The sequence below is a fragment of the Enoplosus armatus genome, chromosome 23 (assembly GCF_043641665.1).
Source record: "Enoplosus armatus isolate fEnoArm2 chromosome 23, fEnoArm2.hap1, whole genome shotgun sequence".
In the NCBI taxonomy this organism is placed as follows: domain Eukaryota; kingdom Metazoa; phylum Chordata; class Actinopteri; order Centrarchiformes; family Enoplosidae; genus Enoplosus; species Enoplosus armatus.
Window position 1 is genome coordinate 14,475,454 of NC_092202.1, and position 16,246 is coordinate 14,491,699.

Sequence of the window (16,246 nt, forward strand, 5' to 3'; positions counted from 1 at the left end):
CCCTGAGCGGAATCCGCCGGGCCAATCCTTGGAATTACATTTGTGTGGGAGGCATGGAGAGATTTAAGGGGTTGGGTTACACTCAAAAAGAAACAAACTAGTTCGTACGATGTATTGTCCAACCTCATCGCAAATCAAGCTGGAAAACTTCAGTTCGGACTAAGCTAGGCTAAAAACACCTCGGACCTACTGACATCAATCGGATCTGGCTGTGGGTTTTGACACAAACAAAGGCCGACGGGGTCCCTCTGAGTTTGCTACTATGTGATCTATTACCGATGCACACTGTAGGATTTGGAGGCTTCCTTTAAGACAGGGTAAGGTACCTTGGTAGACTGCCCTGCTTTCTGAACTCTGTAGTTACTTGAGGAATGCCTGCAGTGGCCGCCCACTTCCTCCCACTTCAAACTGGAAAAAGACCCATAAACGGCATCCTCCGGAATCGGAGTCCACGTGTCCCTACAGAGCAGTCAATCTCAAACACGACCCAGGACAGCTAGAGTACGTCTCTCTCTCTCTCTCTCTCTCTCTCTCTGAAGACGTGAAGGTGATTCTCACAAGAATCAAGGCACAAATCTGGACATGACCTGACACGCTTCACAAAACGACTTATTGCACCTCATTCGGAGTTGAAACGGTCACGCACAACGCATCATCTCAATGCACTGTTGCGAACCAGCTTGCTGAAAACCCCAATGGGTTGAACGCACTTTGGAGGAAAACGAATGCGGAGCCTGAGCCTTCTCGACTCGAATGTCTCCTTCGCCAGGAACCGGCTGCGTATCTAGGAATTCAAAAGATGCCGTGGAGGGACTAAATCCAGCCTCGAAGAGTCAATGTAAAGATAAAATGTAGTTTTTTGGATTTTTTTTTCCTGGTATCTATCATTCCAATGGCAATGGAACCCCTCAAGTTTGGAAAGAGCCTCTGGAGGGGGGGTCTTGTAGCATAATATTTGTGAGAAAGGCTTTTATAAAATGTTACACATATAGTGCCAGGTGGACTTTATCTAAAGTGCTGGTCAATGCAGACTTCCTGGTGTATCTACCCTGTATTAGTTGAATTGGGGCTAAAAGCTAAACTACCACCAGGTCCAGGTCTGGAGCTCCTCTTAATAGCTAGCCATTGCTATGAAATGAAACCGAACCAGCTTGCACCGCCAAGGAAGAAATAACACACCACCAGCTTTCGGCATGTTATTCAATTTCAAAGTGTCCCACTCACATCCTGAACTTACAGTACTGCAGTAACCAAGCCCTCCACAAACAGTTATTTATTACGTGGCCCAGGTTGGAGTAAGAGACTGAAGGACTACCAGACATTACTCACGAGACTGGACAAGTGTGGTGGCAGAGAACTCGATTGCGAGCGATTGTAATAAAACAGTGCTGTCGTCATCCTGACGGACTGAACGATACAGTACATATATTTGTGACAGACGTTTTAGCAGCATGGCGGCCAACGTGGGTTTTTTTCTTTTCTGAGTTTGTGTCAACTGTTTTCAAACTGGACCGAAATGGGAGCCTTTTGAGTTAGCAGCAAAATCCTCGCATCAGGCTGATTTCCCCCCCCTCCCCCCAAAAACCCTTCAACTTCCACTGTCGCGACCGAGAAATCCGATTCTGTTGCCAACATTCCTCTTTTATCTGCACACATACATGCACACACACATACACACACGCGCGCGCTGTTGTCTATGTGATGTCCTGAGTTCGACTCTGCGCACTACTCTGTAGACAACAGCCCCCCCACCTCCCCCACCTCCCCCACCCAAGACGCCACCAAAACCCAAAGAGACAACTATTAAAGCATGTGCTTTTTGGACAGGTGTTCTGATCAGGGAATTTTATGGAAGCCCATTAAGAGCCAGGAAAGTGAAATGATAATATAAATGATAAATGGGAAGTCATCATTTTGACTCTTATATAGATATAGATATATATATATATATAAACTAATTACCTCTACTTTGCACATAGTCTTTATACTTAATACTGTGAAGTGTATAGCTCTTTCATTTGACGTATCGTGTAATATTTTTATTACACATTCTATTCCATTTTATTTATTTTATTCTATTTTTCTCTTCCTCTGTTTATTGTTATACACCACAATACCAACGAAAAAAAAAAATCCTTTTTATGTCAAACCTTACTTGGCTAAAAACCTGGTTTTGATTCTGATCATTTGAACCTGGTACCTTATAATTTTGACTTATCGTGAATATTTCTTTTTTTTTTTTTTTTCCCCTTCGGGCAGAAATTGTCTTCCATACAATTTCCTATCTGAAAAAGACATTTTATTACATTTTTAACAGTTACCTTCCATATATAAATCCCCTCAATTTTACAACTTTACTTGTACATTTTTTTATAGCTTTGCCCATCAGTCCTATTAGTTATAATAATACCTTGTGCACCACTTTCAATACTGATGGCTGGGGACACTGGAAAAATGTATATAACACTTTCAATAACAACAAACTTTACTTTCTGATGGGGAAAAACTGCCCCACATTTTATCCACTTGAGCGTACAAAGCCAACACCTGTCCAAAAGGCACATGCGCTTTTGAGATCCCGTGTGAAAACTCACACGGTGACAATATCTGAATATACATTTACAAAAAAAAAAAAAGGAAAGAAAAAAAAATTTAAGGGGAAGCTTACTGGTTTATTTCTGCTCACTGTCCCTAAAACCGTGTGCTGGTTTACAAACATGGCATGTTAAGGCCATCATGGACCCGGGCTGGTTTCTCCATCCAGGGTCTGTGTTTAGTGAGTGCATAAAAGTACAAGAGGTGATCCAGGATCAGAGGCCAGCACCGCTTCATTTCCCTACACTATCTTGTAGCACCTGAAATATATTTCAAACCGCATCGAAGCTGCATTCATTAAAAGATACGTTACTGATCGATTCTAACCAAACTCTGCGCGTTGGCTAGAACGGGATTTGCTCTCAGTGCCATAGCTTAGGAAGTGCTGGAGAATACTGCGTAGGTGAGCTTAGCTGATAGCAGTGGCAAAACAGACGCGACGGAGACAGCTCTAGCTTTCGTCCTCGGGTGATGAGCAACAAATTCCACGTCAGTCCACCCGTGTGCACGCACTTGGCCGGAGGCGCACAGTGACGGCCACTGTAGAAGCGCCCAGCCTCTTAACCGCGCAGCGCGACCTCGGCAGCAGTTCTAAACCAACTCCTCAGGGGACAGGGCGACACTCAGTAGCAACGCGGCGAGTAGGAAGAAGTGCGAAAAGCGAGACTTGTACGACACCTTGATTACACACAGGGCACCAACGGTTGTGTGGCGGGACGCGAGGCAGGAGCCGGGCTGACGAAAGGACGCATCCTGAAGTGTCACCGAGCAGTTTCCGATGAAAGAAATGCATTGTTTTTTGTCGTTTTCTCTGCCAGTGTCTCGACTCATGACGGGGCACTCATCACTCCGCTAGCCTATGATTGCTCTATTCAATATGTCCTGGCTGCCTACGAGGGGCCCGTTAACGCCGCGTTCTGACTAAATCCACCCACGCGCACGCACCGAAACGGCACGGGTCTGACCTTAAAGTCTCTTAAAGGGAAATGACGGCGTTTTTTGCCAACCTGTAGCACTTTTTCCAACCGCAGGAACTTAATAACCTGCGACGTCCTATAACCTGAACTTGTGAGAACCTGTTAAAAGTCTTGGTTCTGGGTTTTGGCTCGTTTTCCCACTGCGAGTTGGACACGTACATTGAAAAAGGTCGACGCCGTATGGAGACACCAGGACTATATAGATGTATAGATACCCCCCCCCCCCCCCCCCCCAACATTTACATGTGATGACTTTCAAACGTTAGTATTGTTATATTAATAAAAAGGAGCCCCGCCCCGAGACTGACACCACTCCTGCCAGTCACGCCCTCCAAAAATGAACGCTCGAGTCCAACTGTAACGGTGACGTAAACACAGGAATGGCCGCTCTGGCTATTGTAGCTTACTGCAGAGGGATCTACTTCATTTTGACAGTTCCCTGTGCTTCCGAGCCTTAGTTTAAAATCCACGCTAAAGCTAGCATGTGCTAAGCTACGTTCCCAGACATGTCTTTGTGCTGGGAGCACGGAGATGGATCTGCTGTCAGTCAAAATGCCGTAGTGTTCCTTTAATGGGCGACAACAGTGCGTTTGACGAAATAATTGCAACTCCCAGGTTCACTTGCTGGGTTTGTCCGGAGCGTCCGACCACCTAGATGTAGGTACGCGGAGCTAAAGCTTACGATTATTTTGTCAATCCACTATTCCCGAGGTAAAGATCTTTCCCGCTCAAACAACAGTTACAGTCGCTGGCGCTCGCATCATGGAATCTACAGGTTGTGTGTGTGGTTCCTGTTGTGGTCTGACTGACCGTAACCATCGACAGCGTGTTTTCCCGCAGGGTGTTGGATGTACAGACACAAACCTCTGCTCTGCTGACTGCGCGAACGCCTGTACGCACACCCACTGCGTGTCCTGTGTGTTCAAGCCCTTAGACTGAAAGCCACTGAATGTCTTTTAAGGCTTCACTGTATGACGAGCGTGTGTAGAAAAAGTCTTGTGACAAGGCTGTACTGTGACATATTGCATAAATCACCATCATCACCACCACTATGGTGTTAGAATTAACCGTCAAATCGAAATCTTATTAGCATTCTTTGTTACCCACAGTTAGGACTGCACAATACTAATTCATTCCCTGCGTGTGTGAGAGACTGACAGAAATCAGAGTGAAGAGGACATAAGTGCAAGTCAACAGATATATCTGAAGGTGTGTGTGTGTGTGTGTGTGTGTGTGTGTGTGTGTGTGTGTGCGTGTGCGTGCGCGTGCGTGTCACCAGCCCTCAGAGGGGAGTGTGTAGGTGTGTGTATTGCTGCGACGGGGTGGAGGAGGTGGAGGAGGAGGTGTTGGGGGTGGGGCTGTTGGCCAGACGAGAGGAAGGGGAGGAGTCGGACAGCTGCAGCTCCTCCAGCTTCTTCAAGTACTCGTCTCGGAGGGCCAGCAGCTCCTTGTAGCGCTGCTCCACCGGACTCTGCTGCTGGAATACACACACACACACACACACACAATGTAAATACACTGATATGCACCATGTAAATTATATTATTGTGTATTATAACACCCCCCCCCCACCTCCTGGAATGTCCTACCTGTTGTCGTATGCGCGGGTTCCAGCGAATGTAGTATGTTACCCACAGCTCTAGGTGGCGCATGCTGGCGACAGGGTAGAGGACCCTGCCGGACTCCGGTGTGTAGAAGGGGTTTAAATAAATGTCCATCTTACTGTTGACCAGAGACCAAAGAGACACCGTCTTCGACCTCACCTCCTGCACAACAGAGAGCGTGAAATATGAGACATTTCCTGCTGAAATGCACTGCAAAGTCAAAAGGCTGCTTGGAGCTGGGCGGCGTTTCATGTCCGGTCTTACGTGCTGGTCCCGCGCACTCTCACAGTTGTAGAGGAAAGTCCCGAAGCGGCAGCTGTAGAGGTGGTCCAGGATTGTCAACAGGAGGCGCTCATTAAACTCAAAGGCTGTAGGAAACTGAGGGGAGGGGAGGGGGGAGGACAAGAGAGGAGAGAGGAGAGAGGAGAGGACAAGAGAAGAGAGGAGAGGACAAGAGAGGACAAGAGAGGACAAGAGAAGAGAGGAGAGGAGAGGAGAGGACAAGAGAAGAGAGGTGAGGAGAGGAGAGGACAAGAGAAGAGAGGAGAGGACAAGAGAGGACAAGAGAAGAGAGGAGAGGACAAGAGAAGAGAGGAGAGGACAAGAGAAGAGAATAGAGGAGAGGACAAGAGAGGAGAGGAGAGGACAAGACAAGAGAAGAGAGGAGAGGAGAGGACAAGACAAGAGAAGAGAGGAGAGGAGAGGACAAGACAAGAGAAGAGAGGAGAGGAGAGGAGAGGACAAGAGAAGAGAGGAGAGGACAAGAGAGGACAAGAGAAGAGAGGAGAGGACAAGAGAAGAGAGGAGAGGAGAGGAGAGGACAAGAGAAGAGAGGAGAGGAGAGGACAAGAGAAGAGAGGAGAGGACAAGACAAGAGAAGAGAGGAGAGGAGAGGACAAGAGAGGACAAGAGAAGAGAGGAGAGGAGAGGAGAGGACAAGAGAGGACAAGAGAAGAGAGGAGAGGAGAGGAGAGGACAAGAGAAGAGAGGAGAGGAGAGGACAGGAGAGGACAAGAGAAGAGAGGAGAGGAGAGGAGAGGACAAGAGAAGAGAGGAGAGGAGAGGACAGGAGAGGACAAGAGAAGAGAGGAGAGGAGAGGACAGGAGAGGACAAGAGAAGAGAGGAGAGGAGAGGAGAGGACAAGAGAAGAGAGGAGAGGAGAGGACAAGAGGGGAGAAAGAGGAGAGGAGAGGAGGGGAGAGGACAAGAGAGGAGAGAGGAGAGGAGAGGAGAAAGAGGAGAGGAGGGGAGAAAGGTAAGGAGAGAGGAGGACAAAGGAGAGGAGTTAACCAGTTACAAATCAAAGATGGCCTCAGTTAAGTGGCATTTCATGTTTTCCTCTTGAAACGCACTGCGATGCACAGGCTGTTTACAGCGACCATGCACAACACGAGCTACAGGAGATACTGCGAGTCGCCACGGCACCGACTTGACTTATCAGCCGGAGTACAGTTATTGCCGTTCTTCACTGTGACTGGCTCAGCCGTTTCAGAGCGATGAAGAGCAGTGGCTCTTGGTCGGGACGGTATGTATTAAAATCGCCGCCACCTCCGGGCTATAGTCACCTTCACCCAGCCCTTTCTGCACACACACACACACACACACACCCTGAAATAGCAGATGAATGCGCCCACACACGGCCTGTGCACACAAGACCTACCGCTTTGTGCTTGCATGCGTAAAATAGGGCCGGCTTTTTGGGAGGACTAGTTTGTGAGGCGGGATTTGATTAAATGAAACCGGTGCTGCTAGCTCGCGCAATAAAAAAAACAAAAAAAAAAACAAAAGCAAACTTCTTTTTATAGCTACCATGTGACGAATGACGTAAATGCCTTTGAGGTGAAATTCCTACGCGAGTGCAGCTCCATGATTCCGGTGCATTACCTGCTTAGTCATCTGCCATACACAGTCGATGAACTGAACGAAGATGGGGGATCTGTCCTGATCGGCGTGGTTCTTGTCACCGTGACCTATCCTCTACACACACACACACACACACACACACACACACACACAAATAAAATGATTAACAGGAAGGTAAACTCAGTCCATTTAGCCATTTCTTGAGTTCATATCAAAGCTGAAAGAGCTGATTCTGAACAGGAGTTAAGAATATTACTTACTGAGGCAAACTTGTGCCCAAAGCTGATCCATTCCTTCTCAATCAGCACCTGGAACAACACAACAACAACAACAACAACAAAAACATGTTCATTACGTCAGGCTGATTGTAATCTTAACTGTCTGGCGTTTCACTGAAGGCCCTACGGTGCAGCTGCTGACCTGGAATCCTCTGAGGGTGCGGTAGTGACTGTCCAGCATCAGCATGGCCAGCGAGGTGAGCTGAGCGGTCCGGTCCCAGCCGTCACTGCAGTGAACCACCACTGAGTTCCCACTGGAAACCTTGTCTGCTACTTGGATGGCTCCTGACAACACCAGCTATACACACACACACACACACACGGGGGGGGGGGGGGGGGGGACACAATGTAGACAAGGGCTTCGGACTTTCAGAAAACGAGTAATGACAGATTTACAAATTAAAAATGATGTTGATTTTTCGTACCTTAACATGTTCTAGCCAGTGTGTAGACTCTAGACTGGACAGCCAGTGAGATTCCTCCACGTTGGGGTAGACGATGTCTTTGAGTTTCTTCAGGGACTCCCTCATGACGTGGATATTCTGGATGTCCAGGAAGATGAGCTCTGCGTTTTGGTACTCGTCCCCCTCGTAGCCTCCTCCTGTGGCCTGTGGGACAGCAAAGAAAACGGGTTGGTCCAGGGGGGCGCTTTGACACATTTCACGCTGACAAAAGCTGCCACTATTTCAGAGAGCGCTTCCTTTCCCCTGCTCACCTTGTTCGCCACGGCATTGACGTTGGGCCGAGCGTCGTAGATGGTGAGCTTGGTGGTGTCGTTCGCCTCCCTGATCAGGTCCAGGTAGCGCTCGTCGTCCTTGTTCCTTTTGCCGGACATGCCCACCAGAGGCTGGCTGCAGCGGGCGATCACTGCCTGGTTCTCCCTGTGGATCCATGACAGAACCTAAAGGCGCAAAGGCACGCGAGAGGTTTACAGGCGCCGGCCAGTGCTGCGGGGGTCACTCTAAGAAACGGGAGCTCTAGGACGGTTCAGTAATGATGAGGCTAAACCGATTTTCTCGCTGTCAAACTCAAAACGTCTATCATCATCGTTCGGTATTTTCCACGGACGGGGTTTCGCGCTCACCGGTATGCGTCCTCTTGACCTGAAGGCAGCCACTCTTCTGAGGTCCTCCTCTTTACTTTTAAAGGGTACCGCCAACACAGTGGGGTAGGTGTCGCACAGCTCGTAGTTCTTATTGATGAATGTAATGCGCCACTTGTTATTAGGTAAGCCCTAAACAAAAAAGGCAAAGGACACCATCAGTTACTAACTGAAACACTGTAATGATCTTTTTGCAGGATTTATTCAAATTTGGCTCCCCGGTACATTTCTGACCTGCTGAAACTATTGTCTTTTTTTTGCTGTTTACACAGCACGCCTTCACTACAAAATGATGTACAGCAGTGGCAGTGAGGATATGGATAAGTATTGGTATCAAAAAAAAAAACCCCGCAATATCAGCTTACCTGCCGTCTGAACTCCTCTATGGGCTTGTAGATGTTCCAGCCATTCTCCTCGTACTTCTCCTGAGTCACATATGCAAACAGTGGCTGGATAGAGGGGAAGTGAAAGAGAACATTTTTTTTTTTAATTCACAGACCACAACGGTAACTTAACACCCCCCCCCCCCCCCCCCATTCAATTTATATGTCCACTATATGTCCACTGTCCACTATAGCCCAGAGCTAGTTAGCAGTCCACTGGCCCTTACCAGAGACATGAAAGAAGCCCCGCTAAGGATTGCTCAGACACACATATCAGCCAAGCAGATGTAGCTGCGGTGTGGGCGGGGAGCTGTGTGTCACGGCGCATGAGGGGGCTGCATCTCTGCATTTCAGCATTTGCATGAATGCCGGGCGTTGAAGCAAATGGAGGACGACTGTTCAACAAATTCTGCCCTGTATCATGAAATTCCTGCAGATGAATTCCTTTGCTGGCCCAGCAAAGAATAAGCCCACCCCCCCCCCCCACCCCCCGCCCTCCCCGTCCACAGATGAAAGAAAGCCCACCAGTTAGTCAGTAGATGGCAGTAGACGTTAGAGGCTGCCTTACCAGACCATGTGAGAGGGGGAAGGCGTGTCTGAAGAGGAGCTCGAAGATGTCTCTTCTGCTGTGACCCTCCTGCTTCAAGGCAAACCTCAGGTTCCTCATGTCCTGGGGAGGACAGAGAAGGTCAACTTTACTACACACACACACACACACACACACACACACACACACGGACCATATAAAAGGCATATAAGATAATATTCCAATTTTTGGTTGAGTTAAGCTTGAAAGAGTATCATAATCATAATGAGCTTGTTCACAGATGACCGGTGAGCAATACGGAGCATTTGAATGGAGTTGACACTTTACAATGGCTGATATATGAACACTAGAATAGACATCTATGGGGAATTGGCTTTAAACGTGTAAGAACTCACAGAACATTTAACACATGGCTTGTCTTGGAGGCATTCAAATCACAGAGGGCTGTGCCTAACAGCAGGAATAGGTCATTACATTCAAATTCAATTTCAGGAAAACCAAAAAGAAACAGAAGAATGGACGCATAATAACTACAACACTCAATAACAGTGATATTAAGTGCTTAAAACCACTATGAACATAAACAGCGGGGCTGAAGGGGAACACATTACTACACTAGTCAGATAATGGCTAGCTGAGCACCATCTACAAGTAGCTGCCATTACTTACAAAAGGTACCCTGGGGAGTTTTTGACCTCTAGTAGCACTATGGAGCCGTTTTTCTTTTCTATGTGTGGGTCCGTGTTTTGTGCTAATGGGATCACAGTGTTCCACCGATCTACAGGGGGCAGTGACACAGCCACGATGTGCAGCCATGTGCCGGCAAAGGCAGCGAAGAAGAAGACCGAGCCCAAGACCCAGGCTACTACATGAAATAAGTGAGAGTTTAGGTAAAGTTGGTGTCAAACCACCGCCGGCGCGACACCCAACTGTTACTGCTACATACTGCATATTCTGCTTTTGTTTGCATTCCCGATGCTGTACCGCCCACTCACTCCAACACACACACACACACACACCTTGCAGGTGATATCCAGGCCGTAGGAGTTCTCTCCTCTGCTTGACGCCCCACCCATCTTCTCCACCCGACTGATGGTGCCCAGAGGAACATCCAGCATCAGCGCCACATCCTACGGCAAACAGAGTCAACATGTTTTGTTGACATACGTTATTTAACCTCGCTGCTGGTAGACTAGTGGATGGCTTCCATCTGTCAAACACTACCCCCCCCCCCCCCCTTCCCACACACACAGAGTCTAGACCCACATGAGTTTAATGGGACTTACAGCATCCGAACTCTTGAAGTAGAGTCTGTAGTTGGTGATCAACACTTTGCCTTTCACAGCTCCACTGAATGGACACATGTAGATGATGTCTTTATCTGAAAACACATGGATCCAAACAGTGTTTATCGATTGGACTCCTTACCCGTCTGATCTGAAACAGGCCTTATTTGCTCCGAATAAGTCCCCCCGCCCCCACCCCCACATCTGGTTCAGACGTCATTATTATTGTTGGTGCTGTAAGGGAGGAAATCGCCACACATGCGGAGAAGAGGAAGCAGAAAAGGAGAAGAGAGGCGTGCAGCAAAGGTAGGCTATAAATACCATCGCCTCGGAGTGTTTCGCTGAGAGGTTAATCCGGACAGACGCACTCAACAGTCGCTGGCATCTAAATCACACGCCAGCTGTTTATAGGTAGAATCACTGTTGAGGCATATCTGTCAGAATCAGGACAGGCGGGAGGGGGGGGGGGGTGTCAAACTGTACCCAGTACTATTCTGTTGAGTGGGAACCGCTTTTTTAAGAGTAGCAGGAACGACGCAAGGCTATTAGCTTAAGACTTTTGACAACTTTTGGACCCCCTCGGCCCCTGAGCCACGAGTGTTTGCTTTCAGACCGATTCAGATGTTAGACCCTGAGATCAGGAAAGCAGTTCGCCTGACACAGAGATGTAGTGAAACTGCACGCCCCTAATCGCAGCAGTGCTACCAAAGGGGAAGCAAAACACATCTCTTTAAAACAAGAGTGATTTAAAAAAAAAAGTGACCGGTTGAGCTACATGTACTCACCTGTGATTCTGTCCTCCCCTGGCAGCAGAGACACTTCAGCTAACAACTCCATTTTCAGAGACTCTCTGGAGGTCTACAAACACACACACACACACACACACCAAGGCAGAAAGACATAGCGGTTATACATTTATTTGTTTTTTTTTTTAAATGACTGGTGAGGCTGTGTGAAATAGTCACAATGTTGTATTTTCAGTGGAAGCACCACAATGTTTGGGGGGGGGGGGGGGGGGGGGTTTGCTTTGAGCCAGTTTAAGTGTGGTCAGACTGAGTGACCAATGACATGAGACGGCACTTTTCCTTTTTAAGGAGGTCGAACTGACAAACTGTGACGAGGAAGGTTTAAAGGAGCTCAGCAGCTAAATTTGACACTGCTGCTCTTCATCCTTATTTGGAATTATTTTTTGTTTATTAAATTGGACTTTTTCCTCTTCGGAGCTTTGCTATTGGTATTCTTCTTCTGTACGGTTCTATTCGGTACGGTTATTCATTCCATTTAAATAACAAGGCCTACAAAAGGAAACATGCTTTTAGCTTTACTGCGTTATCACCATTGACATTTTTATGTCAATTTTATGTCTATTGTTTGTTTTATGTCAGGGGTGTCAATGGGGGTTTTAATATAAATGATGCACAACTTGCTTTGCCCGGGGGGGGGGGGCAAGGCCCAATAAACAAACATTAACAGGCCTCACAGGCCTTTCCAACACGTGGGTTAACGTTGTGAAACGGTCGCAGTTTGGTTAGGTTTAGGAAAAGAGCAGGGTTTGGATTAAAATAAGGACAGGACATGAACTGCTGTCTCTTGAGTCTACGCCCTGTCTTTCTGTCAGGATGGCTGTCTGGCAGAAAGCCTTAAAGGCAAACCTCTCCCACGTGCCCCGAGCAGGTCAGGTGTACATGAACTTTATGAAACCACCGCTTCTGCACAGGCTAATATGCAACTTCCCAAGTAACAGCCGAGGGACACTTTTGAACACTGGTGTTAACAAACAAAGAAAAGTCTCAGTGTGAATCAATTTATTTTCATTGTGAATTAGAAGCCCTATCGTGGGCCAGCTTTGGCCAGACATGATACTGACTTGAAATGCAGTAAGAGTCAAAGCTACTAAGGTTTCAGAGCTCAACTATAAATGTCAGTCAGAGACTTAGTTTCTCAGACTGCTTAAACTACTGCAAAACGTAAGAAAACTCCCATACAACAGTACAACAGCACATTTTCTAATTACTGACTATATTCTCATTCATTCAATGAATGCAGCACTTCGTGTGTGCTTGGCAGTTATAAAGTGTGACGCATCCATCGCATGTTAAACTGTGTCACATACATATGTGTGTATGAGCCACAGGAAAGCTCCAGGAAATGTTTGAAGCAGATGAAGATGAATTGCCATCATCCAGCCCCCGTGACCACCCAGTACCCAGAGACCAGGATCTGATCTCTCACTGGCTCCCCACCGTGTATAAAAAAAAAAAAAAAAAAAAAAAAAAGCCAGTGTAACCTGCATGTCTGCATCACTCACGTAAGATTGAAATATTTCAACTTTAGCCAGCTGGCACAGGTACACAGTCCCATTGCAGACAACAGCAGATACCGAATACACACATAAATCCACTTACACTGGAGATGTGTGTGTCCAAGGCGTTGGAGTTGTAGACTGAGACTGGTGAGGCCATCGCTCAGGGAGGGGGGGGGGCTTCCACAGGCTGAGAAAGAGGAGGCGCAGAGGCTGTTAGCGGTGTCATGCAACAACAACAAAAAAAAAAAAAAATTCTCCCAGCAAGCGAGTGTCGGTATGATGTGCCAGACTGTAAGTACAAATTCATCAGCAGAAAATATGAGAGACGACACCACAACGTTTTCATAACAGACCTGGGACCAGAATACACCATGTCAGACAACTTCCAGGAATACCTCTGGCATGGATGCTGTTAGCAAAATACCGGTGGCACCCAAAAGAAGCACATTTAGTATTAACCGTATTATATATACATAATTATTATTATTATTATTATTATTATTATGATGATGACATGATATAATAACATTAACATTGTTCATATGTTTAAGGGATGTCAGGCGGAAGATGATGTCAATAATTAACTAACTGGACCTCTTCTAACATGGAGGTAAGGTCAGCTACGTTACGCTACATGGCTAACCCGCTCCAGGGCAGGTTCAGTTCATCTAAAACAGTCTTCTCCAGGAGCCTGACAAGTACTGACTTCAAAGTAGAGCCCGACATGGGCGTCGATAAGTGAGAGTTTGATATCTGAAAACAATATATTGGGAAAGGCTTTCATTCAGTTCAATACAAGCGCGATGCTTAGCGATGCGCCTGTCACAGCGCACGGGGGGGGGAGAGGAACTGAGAATGTACCCTTGTGGATGAGTCAGAGAGAGGGTGTGGAGTTACGAGGACAGAAAGTGCGAAAGAAGTGAAACTGAAACTTTATTTAGAAATCATGGTCACATAATTAAGAGATTTCATGGAGGCTTTTTGCAGCTATAAACAAATATTAAAAAGAGAAAACCAGTATGGCTCAGTATGAGTCTGCGCTACCTTATCTGACAGAAATCGGTGCATTTTCCTGATGTTTCTGACCGTTATATGAACAAAAATGTCCATTATGCTTGTTTAAATGAAAAGATTCTTTAGCCTAACGTTACTCATGATATTTATAAAAAAAAGGGACTACAGATGAAATAAAATCAAATGAAATAAACAAACAATCTGGTCTTCGTGTTATTGCTCGTGCTACCAAGAGGGGATGGAAGGGAACGGTCAAATAACATCTTTGTGGCCCGGTGGGCAACACTGCATGGACTGGTACCGGATCACAGGCCAGTCATTAAGACTCACTGGTCCCATCAGTCCTGTGTTGGTCTGGCCGCCTTCAGCAGCAGAACGGCGCCCGCCCTACCACGATGGAGATAGCTCAGAAACAGACGCATCAATGCTCATATCAACGACCCGAAACTACAAGCGAGGAGCGCTTCCTCATTCTGTGAAAGCGTGTGGCGGCAGGGCGCAGTCTGAAGAGTTAAAAACATGTGCGAGTCTGGTTCATCCGAGGTTGGGTGGAAGATGAGAATTACGGCTTCCTATATCTTAGGTTATCTTAGGGCTGGGTACCAAACCTCAACGCTGTACCTTATTGGTAACAACCCAAAATGTGTCAGCAGCACTGAGCACTGAAAACTGTCGAGGACCAATGACTGGCATTTAAAGTCCAACTGGAATCACATTTATTCATCCTTTTTGTGGGGGAAAAAATTATGTGTTTTTTAAATGTATTGTTGAAAATGTTTTATTATTAAAAGTGAGGGGGGGAAAAAAAGGTCTTAAATATCAGAAATGCTCCTTTCCGTCTCAGCCGGCCGGGAAGGTAGGGGTGAACGGTACGCAAACACACAAAACAAAACAAAAAAATGATGCAATTGTTTTTGACAGATATTGCGATACATCTGTGTAGCACCACAATGCTTCATTTAGAACGGTCTGTTGTGACAGCCGATTAGCCATTCATCTGCAGCTAGGGTTCCGCCCAAATGCAGCGCAACATTTTAACCAAATTCTGAGGAAAAATCTGCAAAAGAAGAAGATGCCAATGAATGCGCGTTTCCATCCACTGCCGTACGAGCGCCAGTCGAACCTTGGATGGTGAAAAAGGGTTAGGGTTAACCCAATCAGAGGGTTTCTGATTAAAATCATATTTTCCCTCATATTAGACCAAAACTTGAGTGTGGCATAGGCACTGACATTTGAAATGACGCCATGCACTGGTTGCCATATTTTGGGCAGACTGCAGTGTCCAGCTTTCCTGGCAGACATTGAACTGAGCTGTGTCGTATACAGTAGAGCCTGAACAATACTGGGTGTCGTAGGGCTGACACGGATATCGATACTTGAACCCTTTAAGCCTACATTTGATCAACACGATCCCTCAATTTGGCTACAGACATATATAACATAGTCTTACCATGGTAACATCAACATTACTCTCAGTTACTTTCATGTTCATAGGCTCTCTGCGGGGGTGAGTGCAGTATTCATGTTGGCTGGCACCCACCTGCCTCGAGATGTTTGCAAAAAGGTGTATTCTAGCATTGGCCGTCGCCCCATCCTTCAGCGGCTCTTCTCGAGCTAAACCCAGACAGCGGGCGGCATTTCAGCGAACAGGTGAACGGGCCAGTCGTGAGAATGAATGGCAACTGGATCAGACTGTACTGACAGGTGATTGGCGCTTTGGTGAACAGGTAAACAGGTAAACAGTGCCTTTTCTGCCAGCACTCACAAAAGGTGAGAACAACACCTGTAACCATGGTAACTACACCACAATTTTACTTACACATAAATATCTTTAGTTCTACAAACCACATTAAAACAAGAGGTAACAGAACGGCACAAATCTGATCAAACTAATGTGCATTTTGGTCAAAAAAGGGCTCGACCTCGATCAAAATCAGGTGCCAAAAAAAAAAATTTGACAGCGTTCTGTAGTGCAATTTCTTGCTGCCCATCAGCCAAACACGTACTGCGGATCCGCACTGATACGGACACGTACGTGGCAAACCCAAATCAGTCAGTAACACCGGCCAAGCTCCAGTGATCTGATGCCGGTGCAGCGAGCCAGGGAAGCGGACGGAGCGTGCGCAGGTTCCGCAGGTTCGCACCGCCTGGTAGCTAGGTGTGAACACAGGCCAACTACGACTGTTCGTATACAATTACAGACGTATTTCCGTATTAACTCCACTGGAACAAGCGCATAAAGGCTGTTAGGTTGAGCCCAGGCTGGGTTTTGTTAGACCGACTTCCAGCAC

General features: G+C 46.9%; 1 protein-coding gene across 1 annotated transcript; it reads right to left on the reverse strand.

Moving 5' to 3' along the window:
- Positions 1-4,747: 4,747 nt before the first annotated feature.
- Positions 4,748-13,104, reverse strand: mtm1 (myotubularin 1). The gene is made up of 15 exons (XM_070929576.1): positions 13,042-13,104; positions 11,422-11,494; positions 10,637-10,731; positions 10,370-10,480; positions 9,372-9,473; positions 8,786-8,869; positions 8,403-8,552; positions 8,034-8,219; positions 7,744-7,926; positions 7,461-7,616; positions 7,301-7,348; positions 7,062-7,154; positions 5,441-5,554; positions 5,162-5,338; positions 4,748-5,049 (listed from the first exon to the last, which is right to left on the reverse strand). Exons 1-15 carry the CDS (start codon positions 13,096-13,098, stop codon positions 4,855-4,857), a joined length of 1,824 nt encoding a protein of 607 aa, XP_070785677.1. The 5' UTR covers positions 13,099-13,104; the 3' UTR covers positions 4,748-4,854.
- Positions 13,105-16,246: the final 3,142 nt, after the last annotated feature.